Consider the following 13,580-nt stretch of genomic DNA (forward strand, 5'->3'; position numbering starts at 1 on the left):
AAATAAAAAATGTTCATTCTAATTTTTGTGTTTAGTGGACAATGCTACAAACTCCACTAAGATGAGTCCCTGTGGTGATGCGAGAAAAAAGGTCAAGAAGATAGATAAGGTCAAGGATATCCAGGCCCTTTGGAATTAAAAGTCATTAGTGCTTAAATTCCATCCATGGCATTTGAGTCTAGAGGCAGACTTCTTAGAAGTTGGCTTTGGAGGCAGCTTATTCATCTGATTATTCTGCTTTTCCATGTCATTAAGGAACAGCTAACATGAAATGCATTTAGTATAAGCCAATCTGTAAACTTCAACCTGTAATGAAATTATAATGAAAAGATATTGTGATGAAAAAGATGATAACATGAGTGAACAGGTTGGTAGTGGTCATGGAAAATGGGTGCTTGGAGTGTAAGAACTTAGCCATGTTTCTCTTCCACACCTGGGGAGAAACTGTTAGGTCTATATTATGTCTGTGCTATCAGCTTGGGAGGTTTATTTCTGTAGCAGAGAAAAAAGAGTGTCACCATACCCTGTTGCCTGGATAACAGCATCACTGTGGTGACCATACAGTTCATTATGAAACTGAAAAAAAAAAACAGTTGACCTAATCAGTTGCTAAGAAAGACTACAAACAACCAACCACCATGCCGGGCAACCTAGACATCTAGTATATGGGCTGTTTATGAAAAAAAATCATTGTCCAGGTGAGGAGAATTAGTTTACAGAAAGATCAAACCTAAATAGAATAATCAGCAAAGTTCTCTAAAGAAAGAAACACAGTTAATTCTAGAAACAGAGAAGACCTTATAAATACTATTTAAAATTCTGTATTGGTCACATTTGGAAGTGTTTACTGAGGTTACAGCAATTTCCCCTTTTCTGGGGACAGCTTTATCTCCTTTTGGCAAGCTCACAGGGGTGGGCCTCTAGCAACTGCACCCATGTCATGTGACTCCAAACTGGGGATAACAAGGATTGGATCTGGAGCAGTGCCAATGCCAGGCAGGGTTCATTCGACCTCTGTCCCAGAGGTCTGAGTAGGTACCAAGATGCTGGCAGCTGTGGTCATGCTATAGAGCGGTCTGCAGACTCTTGGAGCTGAGATTTTGTTCTAGGGCGATGCTGGTGTAATCTTGGTAGTTGTTCCTAGTTCCTCTGGCCATAAACGATTGTCTGTACGTGTTCTTCATAAAGCAGATAAGCAAGATATTGAAGCTTTTAAGAGAAAAATGTGCAAAAGGAGAAAAAATAGATGGCTAATGTTAGCACCGCACTCAAATTCTGGAAAACTTGTGGTTTGCTGTAATGTGCTGCTAAGTTCTAGTTTACTTGGGAAGTTTCCTTATTTAGAAACTGAATCATGACCACATATTTTGTTTTACTTCAGTAAAGCCTTGATTTAATCTTAGATGCCAAGCTCAAAGTTCCCTATCTTCCTGGACACAGTGAGCCAGCTCTCTGTTATGTGCTTGAAAGCATAATTTGGGAGCCAGTGGACCAAATGAAGTTGACAAGAAAGAAGAGGCTTCTACCATCTCCACTTAGCAGTCCTCAGCCTTTAAAGGGAGAGGCTTACCTCAGCCAGCAGCGACTCCATTACAGACACCATTAATGCTTTACCCTCTCACCCTTCATCATAATTGCCTGGCAAACCCCTAATCTAAACCCCTAAGGAGATAAACATTGGTAGAAGATACACATGAGCAAAACGATGAGTCTCACCTTAAATGAATGATTACTGCCTTCAAGGGAAGCCTAAGTTCTGTCTTCCAACTTCACTACACTGCCCTAACCTATTCACTCTTTCACTGAATTGGATAACTAACTAAATGACTTAATCACATCTTCTTGCTTCTCAGAGTCTAATATCTCTTTTCCCTCACTCTCATCAGAAGACCTCGCTTCCCATTTGACTGTGAACATGGAAGCAATTAGATGAGAATATCTTCCTAAGCTTTCACGACCTCAGCAACCAACCAAGTTTCACTATACCCATACCCGCTTTCTTCCTATTAGCAAGAACGCACAGCATTCCTTTATGAGATCGATGTCCATACCTGTGCACCTGATCCCATCAATTATTCTCATCATCTCCCTTATTCAAGAACATATTCTGTCAAATGCCTCCCCCACCAGCCTGCATTATCTTTAAGACTAGTTGAGAAGGGCTGCTTTTTCAAGTGGAAAGGGAGAATTTCTAATAGCCAGTTGATGAAAAAGACAGTAATTCAGGTAATGTCAGGCCCTTACAACACTCTGAGGAACACAATGCCATGATTCACATGGACTCTCATACCAACTCTGTCTGTTTTTCCTAGCAATTTAAGCTCTCCAAACCCATAGAAACTCCTAAGATTCTATCATCACAGACTCAAAAATGCTTAGTTGATGGGAAGTTTGCTACTTCTCCTACAAAATTATTGCTTACAGTCAATGAATATTTAGTTTTGGCAACTGATTCACCAAATCCTCTGACATGCATATTTTTCTGTCTGAGTTCAGTTTACTTTTAAATAATTATTATTTTTTTACTACGAAGTGCATTCTTTAGTATTCTTCAAGCCTGGCTTTATAAGAGGTAAATTCTCTCTAAAGATTATTTCAGGTATGTTTAGCTGGATATAGAATTTGAGGTTAACAGTTCATTTTCTCTCAGCTCTTTGAGGACATTATTCTATTTTATGATGTTTTTGGCTAACTGTTGATCCTTAGTTGATAATATGTCTTTTCTATTTTATTGGTTTTTTTAAAAATATTTTCCTGTCTCTCCTCTCTCCCCTCTTCCTCTTTCATATTTTGAAAGCTTACTGTAAAATAGTTAATTGTTGGATTTTTGTTTGTTTTTCTAATCTGAGCGCTCATGTCTTCAGTTCTGGAAAATTCGTAACATATTTTATTTTTGAACATTCTTCTTATTTATTCCCTTTATTTTTCTCATGAAAAAAATGCCTATTAGACATTTGCCAAACACCCTCATTTTATCTTTAATGTCTTTTAACCTCTCAAATATTTTTCCATCTTGTTCTCTCTTGCACTAAATTTTATATGATTTCTTCAGATGCATTTCAGTATATTAATTTCCTTTTTGGCTGTGTCTAATCTGTTATAAAACTTATCTATCAAGTTTTTAAAACTTAATTTTTATTAATCCCTTTAAATGGCTGTAAATTTTGATGAGTTGTTTTCCTATTAGTCTTCCTTTTCATTGTCTCCTGCTTTTACTAGCATATTACTTTTTTAATATTTTATTTACGTATTTTATAGTCTCTGTCATAATTTTTATTATTATTTAGTTCTTGAAGTAGCTAATAGTCCCATTATTTTGATCTGCTGATTCCTTTTCACGGTAGACTTTTGATTATGAGCTTAGTTGCTAGGAGGAATATATCTATGTATATTTAACTCTATTGCTTTATACCCTGTATCCCTGACATATTTCTATAGATTTATTTGTGTCTTGTCTGTGGGGCTCCAGGATAATAATAGTAATAAGAAGAGGAGGAGGAGAAGTAGGAGTATCAGCAACAACAAATAATATTTTCGAGCTTTTACAAATTTTCAGACATTGTTCTATGAACTTTACTTATATTAATGAATTTAATCCTCCAACTAACCATACATGTGTGTGTATGTGTATGTGTGTGTGTGTGTGTGTGTGTATGTGTGTGTGTATGTGTATGAACTGTTACTATCTCCATCTTCGTGGATGAAAAAGCTGGGGGCAAAGTTAAATAGTTTTGCAAGGTTACTCAGCTGTAGCAGAGCCAGAATTCGAACCCCAGTTTGGCTCCAGAGTGCATACATTTAACTGCTGTGCTATTGTACTTAAACACGTTGCTATGCAAGGAGAATAAATTCAGATCCTGCTCCTGTGTCCTGTGTCTGACATGTGCTGTGTAAACTTGAGATTTTCATTTTCTTTGGAGGATATATATTTTTTACCCCAGAGATTGGGCAAAGGTAGTATATATCCTTACTTTTCTGTGGGGCAATTGGTGAAGTTTTTCTAGTCTCTAACACTGAACAGTCCTGCGAAGCTTCTGGATTTATGCAGAGATAGGAAGTCCAGCTTTATAACCTGTCAAGCACCAAGTCCAGGTCACAGGCATATGAAAACACCTTTTGGACTGCTGGATTTCTGACATACGACTCACAGTTCTGGCTTTAATTTTCCTTTTTAATACCTACAGAGGTGCTTTCCTTTATCTTTGTTTCTTCCGTTGATTCTTACTATCTTCATCTTCCTCCTTATTTAAGTTTGGCTACATATCTGAACTTCTATTTTAGATATAGTTTGCCCATCATTTCAATGTGCTTCTGCCTGGAGGTTCGGTACTTTCTCATCAAATTAGGTCATGTTTAAGGGTAACTCTTCAGGTTTAAATAAAGAAAACGGTCCGCCAAAAGAAGTAAATGAGAGTGAAGAAGCCAAGAAAGATGAACATAAAGAATACACAAAAAAGATAAAAAGTGAACCTAGTAAGATATTTAATCTAAATAATTATTGATATCATAGTTGTGAATTTTAATGCAATTGTAAATAAGAAAGGCAGAGTGGGAAAATGATTCCTAAGAGAGAATATGTTGGGTCTAAAACAACAAAACAACAACAAAATTAATAAAAACCTGAAATAGATTTCAGGTGATATAAAAGAAACTTAGAATTTTTGTTTGGGCCATGATCTGTTACTGATACAAAATTTTACCAATGTTTGTGATCTTCTACCCTTCCCCTATCACAAAACTTTTAGAACGTCTTGCTACCTTTGTTTTTGCCATATTTTAAATGTAAAAAACATGTAATATTTCACTGTTGGCTATTTTTAAATATAGAACTACTTACCAATTAGTAATCTATATTACTAATATAGAGAAATGTATATACATAATATCATGGCGTTAAATTACAAAAAAATTACCTCCCCTTCTCCAGAACATCTCTCAGCTTTATGATTATTAACATCTGTGGATCGGGAGCCATGTCAAATATTTGAGATTTCCCAATTCGTGGACTTTGGTTTCCTGTTTTGACATTTACTTTGGCAGGTCATGGGAAGTTTGTAACCCTTTACAGAGAGAGATAAACTATGCAATAGCAACTGAATAAATTTCAAGGTTTTTTTTCCTAGTTGTCATGGATAAAAATTGACCTGGATCTTTTTATAAGTTTTATTAGGTCTTAGCAATCCACTTACTTTTATTTTGTTCAGTTGTCTTGTGAACTCCTCTATCCACTCTGAACAGGATGGGAGAAAAGAATTTGTGTATTATCCTTCATTTGTCCAACTTAGGTGTTTCTTCAAGGCAGACAATGGGTTGCTTAACCTTATTAGGCAAAAAAAGTTCAGCTCCAGCAGATTCTACCCATTTTGTCTAAATTAGTCAAGCATATCATTGACAGTTGTGTTTAGGCATTAGTAGTGAAAAAAAAAAGTAGCTAAAGACTTCATAGAAATAAAACTACTTTGCTTAATTACTGTTTTTACTCATTTATTGTTCTTTCCCCCATGTAGGTCTCATCATGTCTCAAGGGCTAGCTCCATTTTCCTTTTTTACCATTGTCCCCTTTATCCCTGGAGTTGAAAGGCCAAGTGCACAGACACAGGATTTGTTTTAGTCCCAACCAACCACAGAACAGGCATTTCCCTGCAGAATAATTGGCTTAGGGAGGAAAAGACAGAAAACAAAACAAGTTCATCATGTGCAGCTTGGTCTGACTACACTCTTTTCAGAAACCAGCCTGGATAAGAACTGTTGGAAGTAGATGCCCATTTAAAGAATAAATGAAGAAGTGGCAATAAAGAAATTTTAATCATTGCCCTAGACAAAAAGAGAACCGTGCTTTGAAACCGTTTCCAGAATACTTTTTCTGTTCTTCCAGACAGTAAGTACAGTTCTGTTTTGTTGTGCTATGCCAAATATGTGGGTGGATACGGCTAAAAATCAATCTGTTTTTCAGATGTTTCTAAATATTTATGTATTTTATACTGAAGACCTAATGACAAAAGCTTTTCTATTATTTCCCCAAATATATTATGTAGATACTACAGTAAAATATAGGAAAATGGTAAATTTTACTTCTATATTAGTTGAGGGAGAATTGTCTCAATATTTTGATAAGCAAATCTAAAAGAATTTAATTTTGAGATTTTTAAAACTAAAAAAAATTGTCTCTGTTTATTTGCAAACATTTGGGCAAAATTACTTTCTTTCTAATTTTCTTTCTTTCTTTCTTTCTTTCTTTCTTTCTTTCTCTTCTTTTCTTCTTTTTCTTCTTCTTCTTTTTCTTTTCTTTTCTTCTTCTTCTTCTTCTTTCTTCTTCTTCTTTTTCTTCTTCTTCTTCTTTCTTTTCTTCTTCTTCTTCTTTTTTCTTTTCTTTCTTTCTTTCGTTCTTTCTTTCTTTCTTTCTTTTCTTTCTTTTCTTTCTTTTCTTTCTTTTCTTTCTTTTCTTTCTTTTCTTTCTTCTTACATGCAGAGTTGTTTTCTTGGTTATTCAGGGACTTCTGAATTCAGAAAATTGAGATAAATTGTTTTATTCTTCCTGTATATCAAAATCAAATTTCAAAGTTTGAGTCTGGATTCTTATCCCAGGGCCTAACTCTTTTGATAAAAGTTGTTCAAGTCACTTTGGAAGGTAAATACCACAAGAAAATATCTCATTGGGGGTTACATGTAATGGACATAATTATTCAGATGAGGTTAAGTAATAAGGTTAAGTTTTGATATTAATTTAATGTATATTCTGGGACTTCTATTTACAAAAAAAAGAAATTATTAAGCAGATGAGATTCAATTCATTTACTCTACTTATATAGTTTGAATCTGTCGTAAAAGGTTAAAAATGTGAAGTATCTTATAGGTTCTGAAATCTAATGATACTTTTTCCATTGTCATACTCTATATTGTTATAAAATTGTGATAATAGTCACTTTACCTCCTCACCATTCCCCACAAAATAGCTTACAGTGAGTATATTTGAGGTAAGATTTTATAATCATAAGTTATTGAAATAACACTTTAAATCCATTTTTTTCTGCAGTTCTTAAAGGTAGGAAATATTTTCCCCAAAAATATGATCAAGGTTTTTATTATACCTTTCTTTTTCTAGTTTATGCTCCACCATGTTTACTTTCTTCTTGTTCATTTAATGAACAGGCTAAATGCACAGGAAACAGAAAAATGTCTATCAACAAACTCAAGCACTTCTGTGCAAAAATCTTCTTAAGAAATGGAGGATGAAAAGAGAGAGCTCATTGGTATGTTTGCAAGTTTGCTCTTTCTGCAATTAGCATTATTCTGGTATTTCATTGCCTAATGATTCTCTTATCTTATATTTTAAGTAACAGATGGGATTTGTTGACTTTGAGGTTGTCTCTAGTTGTACTTGTAGAATTGAGAGACTTACAGCAGTCTTGAAAAATAATGTAGATTAAGCGAAAATTTAATTACATGGTAAATTATAACAACTGTGAAGTTGCTGTAATTTGCATGAAATACACTTAGAGTCAAGAAACAATAAAAGCAGTGCCTAGCAGAAATCAAGGGATTTTAATTTTAAGGACTTATTTTCAAAGCCATAAATCATCTACAAGAGATGATTTCCAAGAATTATGACCAAGTAATACTACTGATTGTCGGTTTGAATTAAGTAGTTGGGCTATCTGCAGGTAACAGCCCCAAATCTCAGTGGCTTAACAAAGCAGAAGTTTATTTTTTAATATTTTCACAGTCTAAATAAGATTGGCAGTGAAAGTGAAGTGAGTTGAGTAGGTGAAGGAATCTTCTCCACACAGTCATTCAGGGATCCAGATTTCTTCACCTAGAGATTCTGCCTTCTTGCTAGTCCTTGGAGACCTTAACTGCCCCCTGTCAGAAAATCAAGAAGTAGAGGGACCTAGACAGAATATAGAAGGTCGTGGAAGGTTCCATGAGCCAGGCCTGGAAGTGGCATATATCTCTTCTGCTCACACTCCATTGACCAGAACTCAATTCCTTGGTCCCACTAAATTTCCAGAGGCTGGAAATATGGTCTAGCATCGTGCCAAGCAGGAAGAGATTACTGATATTGGTGAAACACTAGACAGTCTGTACCACTCAGCTCCTTTTCATTTTCTTTCATTTCCAATACGAGAATATGACAACTGACAAGACTATTGCTATTTGCCACCATGAACTCTACCTGGGATAATCTGTGTCTCGTAGACTTTAGTCAGCCAGATGCCATGCATACAGAAGTCGTCATCCTGTTAGTCATCCTGTTAGTTTATATGATGGCTCCTACAGTAGTTCATGATTTAATGAACTAATATTGGAAAATGATATAGGTGGCAACTATCCTGGTATGTGTCTTTCATTGGGTTCCCTTTATACTGAAGAATGGAGAGCAGAAAGAAGCCAACCATATGGCAAAATTTGAATTTGTCTTTAGTTCTTTGGTGTTGACTGAGATCTTTAAAGAAATATAGTCTAAATTTGTTCTTTTTTGTCCCCTCTGTGTTATAGGAGTGGGGGATTCCAGTACTTTTAGGCCTGTACATGGGCTTTTTTTCACATTTTAGACAAAATAGCCGATTTCCTGAAATGCCGCCTCAGGATTTGGGAAGAGTAGATAAATTTAATAGCTCTATGGTTGTTGTATATACACCGATCTCTAATATAACTGAGCAGATAATGAATAAAACGGCATTTGCTCCCTTTTTGAACGGTAAGTGTACTAATGACAAAAAAGATATTGATCTTGTTTTATATTTTTGTAAGATATATTTAATTTGAAGTTACAATGATTCATTATGCTGATTATTTAGGTATCAAAGTAGCATATAAATTTGGCTAGTTTTTCCTTTCTCTAACACCCATTAGCCTTTAAAACCCTTTCAGCTTGAGGGGGTCCAATTTAGGGAGGCCTACATTTCTACTGGAATTTAACTAAAACAATAGATTTTTAATTCCAGATTTGCAGAATAGTGTCTAGGAAAAATATGCCATTGGGGGATGTAGGTGTTTTTAATATGGAAATACAATGATTAAGAGTTATAATTCATGAAAAAACTCTAAAAAGATATTAGGTCATTGTTATTAAACAATATTTTAAAATTATGAAAAGTAAGGATGGACAATCTAAAGATGATCTGTGTTTGATGTCATTTATAAACATCTTTAAAGGCCTTCATTCATTCTAAATGAGGTCACTATGTAACTGAGATAACCAGAATGTGTATTTCACTCATGAGTGAGTTGGGTGCAAGCTGGCTATCAGCTTTTTCATCTTTAATTTCTAACAGGTGAAACTGCTGTCTGTTAGATACAGAGTCACTTTGTGCTCTTGGTTCCTGTATAAAGCGCAGATTATATGAGGTGCCTTTGCTTCAGTAATTCTGATTTTTTATGCATACCACTTATCTTATACATCCTTATCCTTGCATAATCTTTTTATGTACAGAAATTGCCCTAAGACTTGTCATTATTAAAATAAAATAAAACAAAACAAATGATCCAATCAAAAAATGGGCAGAGGACCTGAACAGACACTTCTCCCTAGAGAACATACAAATGGCCAACAAATATATGAAAAGATGCTCAACATCACTAGCTATTAGGGAAATTCAAATCAAAACCACAATGAGATACCATCTCACACCTGTTAGAATAACCATAATCAACAGGACAAGTAATAACAAATGCTGGAGACGATGTGGAGAAAAAGGAACCCTCATACACTGCTGGTGGGACTGCAAATTGGTACACCCACTATGGAAAACAGTATGGAGGTTCCTCAAAAAACTAAGACTTGATCTATCATATGATCCAGCAATCCCTCTACTGGATATTTAACCCAAAGACTTGAAAACCCATATCCAAAAAGATACTTGTACACCAGTGTTCATAGTAGCATTATTCACAGTGGCCAGGACATGGAAGCCACTGAAGTGTCCTACGATAGATGATTGGCTAAAGAAGCTGTGGTACATATATACAATGGAATATTACTCAGACACAAGAAGAGATGAAATACTGCCATTTGCTACAACATAGGTGGACCTTGAAATAATCATACTAAGTGAAATAAGCCAGACAGAAAAAGTTGAAAATCACATGACATCACTTATATGTGGGTTATAAACCTAAAAGCAACAAATGAGCAGGACAAACAAACAGAGACTCATGGACATGGACGATAGGCTAGTGGTTACCAGAGAACTATAGACTAGTGGTTACTAGTGGGGTAGTGGAGGAAGGGGGAGGTAGACGGGGTAAAGGGGGTCAAATATAGGGTTTAGGGGAAGGGTGAAGTGGATAAAGGGGGTCATATATATGGTAGCTGAAGGAAACTGGACTTTGGTAAACACACAATAGGATATACAGATGTCAAATGAGAGTTTTGAAAATTATCTAATTGTATTAACCAATGTTAATACAATTACCCCAATAAACTTAATTAAAAATAAATAAATAAGTAAATAAATAAAAGTGTGAATTGGAAAAAATTTTTAAAAATTAAAAACACTTAATTTTCATCATGTCTCCTGATTCTAGAATCTAAAGCATTAAAATGAAAAATTTCCCCTTGCATTTTGGGTTTTGTTTAAGTGGAAAAAGATTTTATTTAATTCTAACAAAAAATATATGATGATACAGTTGGATATCACATTCTGTTGCAGTGAAACTCCTTAACAATCTTCTATGTCTTTTTTTTTTGTAATTCACAGGAAAAGAAGTCATTGGGGCACCAAATCAACAATCTATGGATAAAATAATTTTAGACCATTTCCTAACTGCAGTGGGAATCGTCTTTAATGACAATTTTTCTTATAAGTTAAAATTTTTTCAGGGACATATCATTCCATTTTTGAAGGAAGAACATTTCTCAGGTGACTTCCCATATAAAATATCAGTATGGCATTTTTCTATGTTTTTAATATAAGGAACATGTTGGAATGTTCAACAGAGATGGTTTCAATGGTACATGAGAAAATTCAAAAGCACATTGCTGAATTTTTTCAAAAGTCATGTATTATCTCACTAGAAGACAATACACAAAAGATCATGGGGTCATCCAACATAGATATAGTGTGCTCACAGGTGTATGCTGCGAAAGATGCTGAGGGCGATCAAGACCGATAGGTCTCAGCCCTCAGGTGTGATTCCAGTTTAGCAAGAAAGACATATATTGAGCAGTTAACAATAAGGGCAAGTCCTTGAAGGGACTTAGACATGGGTTCCTAATATGCTTGGGATTAGAGAAGTCCTATCTGGGGAAGCGATGCTTAAACTAACAGAAGAAATAGCACATGTGAGGTGCTAGAGGCATTGTGTTTCCGCTAGAAGAAGGGCAAGCGTGAAGGCACTGAGGCGTAAAAGGGCATCTCCTATTATGCATGGAAGAAGAGCAGGATAACTGCATAGACAATAGGCAAAGGAATACGATGGGATGATGAGGCCGGACTTACTCAAGGGCTGGATCCCATGGCGTCCTTTAATCCCAGGGCAATGGGGAGCCATTGCATTACTTCAGTCAGGGCAGAGGCCTGACTAGATTTCCAAGCCTGAGGTAGCTCTCTGGATATAGCCCTGAGAATGGATTACAGAGGAGCCAGGGAGAATGCAGTGAAATGTCCTAGTGAGCTGATGGTGGCTTAGACCAGCGTGGAGGCAGCTGAGGACAGAGGTGAACAGATTTGAGGGCCCCTTAGGAAGCAGGATTGATGCGATTAATAGAATTGGTTCTTTTGCATGCATTCACTGAGGGTCTATGATGTGGGCTGCACTGTTCTTGCACTTCTAAGATTGAAGTGAACAAAATGCAGAGGCTGCTTGCACAAATTATTACAGCCAGGGACAGAAAACGGGGGATAACAATGCACCCTGCCAGGTGGTGATAAAGCAACAAAGAAAAATAAAACGGAGATAGATGATAGAGACTGAAAGAGTTATTTTAGACATTTTTATTTATGGTGGCCAGGAAAGACCTCTATGATGAGTTTATACTTTTGAGAAGAGAGCAGGATGAGAGAAAGAGTGAGCCATGAATTAATCCGGAGAGAGAGCATCTGAGCACAGAAAATATTCTAGCGCCGGAGTGCATTTGGCATTTTGAGGCACAGCGAGGAGTCCAATACAGTTGGAGCTTTCACCTTTTTGTCTTCTAAGCCTCCCTGTACATCCTGTGGTCTCTGTGAATGAAGTTGCCTTATTAAGAACTTCTATTTGCAAGTGGTTCAAGGTTCTGACTATGGGAGCCTCCTCTAGATTGTTTTCTCTTGGATTCTTCTTTCTTATTCTCCAACTGCCTTCATCCCATAACGTTGGTTCCACTTTTCTTTGTGCTTACAGCTCATTGCTGGAATACAGACAGTGACTTTGCATGTTCACTGGCCAAATACTGGAATACAGGATTTGTGACTTTACAAACTGCAATTAATGCTGCTATTATACAAGTAAGAAAAGTTCTAATAATGTAAACTAATTCTAGAAGCACCAAGATTTTGATGAAAGGTGACATATACTCAGGTTTTCACATGTTTATATAATGAAGCAGGTATACAGATGCTGAGACTGGATTTAGGCAAAGGAACACACTGCTTTTTTTTTTAAACTTTAAAATTTCTAGGAGTTACAGAATGACAAGAAGTTGCAGAAACAATGTCCAGGGTGGTCTCTGTTCCCTTCACCCAGGTTCTCCTGATGCTAATAGCTTACATTACCATAGGACAGTTTTTAAAACCAGGAAATTGCCATTGGCACAATCCCCATAGCTTATTGATTTCACCAGTTTCTCAACTTTAAATAATGATTTTGTTTGTTTAAACACTTTTTTAGATCGTGACAAATCACTCTGTGATGGAAAACTTGATGTCAGTCACTGCTACAAATATGAAGACGCTACCCTTTATTTCTAAATACATCCTTCAAAATGAGATGTTTATTTTCTACTGCTTGCTTTACTTCTCTTCATTTATATATTTTGCATCAGTCGATGTTACAAAAGAGAGAAAAATGCATAAGGATTTGATGAAAATGATGGGTCTGCGAGATTCAGCATTCTGGTGAGTGACGGATGCAAGCAGTACCAATGAATAAGAGAGGCGCAGAGGCAGCGGAAAAGTGTTAGTCGCAGAACACCATGATTTAAACTTGATATACTGGCTACTTTTTTTTTGGTTCTTTTTGATTTAGTCTCTGTCAAATTTTGCCACACGCAGTAGTGATTATAATTTGCTGAGCACTTTTTCTGTGCCATGAATATGTTCAGCTAATGCTGGGAGGAAACCGCCATTAAGATCAAAGAGAATATAAGAGTAGTTACTTGATGTCAAATGGATGCTGAGTGCCAGGGCTGGGACTCCACACCAGGCATTGTGATTGCAACTCTCTGGCTTGGTCTGCACATAGTTATCATCGGATTTCTTCAGAGTTCCTTGTGTTGAAGAAAGTAGAGTCCTGTATTGGCTAGCTTGTGTTCAGAGGTTTGGTCACTAGAGATATATTTTTCGGAGCAACTAAATACCATATGGTGGTATTTAAAAGAGTCTGTGTAATAGTTCCAGCACATACAACACATACAACACATATATCTTGGCCCATTCCAC

The 13,580-nt window shown here is 36.0% G+C and overlaps 1 protein-coding gene across 4 annotated transcripts in view; it reads left to right on the forward strand.

The window, feature by feature from the left end:
• The first annotated feature begins 5,476 nt into the window (after nt 1-5,476).
• The window catches only part of ABCA6 (ATP binding cassette subfamily A member 6), a 51,939-nt gene continuing 43,835 nt past the window's right edge, over nt 5,477-13,580 (forward strand). Inside the window, exons 1-7 of one of the 4 annotated variants that reach the window (XM_039859211.1) lie at nt 5,479-5,878; nt 6,470-6,628; nt 7,150-7,250; nt 8,497-8,698; nt 10,701-10,862; nt 12,325-12,428; nt 12,811-13,037. In XM_039859211.1, the coding sequence (XP_039715145.1) occupies nt 7,155-7,250; nt 8,497-8,698; nt 10,701-10,862; nt 12,325-12,428; nt 12,811-13,037 (791 nt within the window). In that variant the 5' untranslated portion in view covers nt 5,479-5,878; nt 6,470-6,628; nt 7,150-7,154. Of the gene's footprint in view, nt 5,879-6,469; nt 6,629-7,144; nt 7,251-8,496; nt 8,699-10,700; nt 10,863-12,324; nt 12,429-12,810; nt 13,038-13,580 lie in introns of all 4 variants that reach the window. The other 3 variants (XM_039859213.1, XM_039859212.1, XM_039859210.1) reach the window with 3 other exon arrangements.

This window comes from Pteropus medius, unplaced genomic scaffold (genome assembly GCF_902729225.1).
Source record: "Pteropus medius unplaced genomic scaffold, Ma_sr-lr_union100, whole genome shotgun sequence".
Taxonomy (NCBI): Eukaryota; Metazoa; Chordata; class Mammalia; order Chiroptera; family Pteropodidae; genus Pteropus; species Pteropus medius.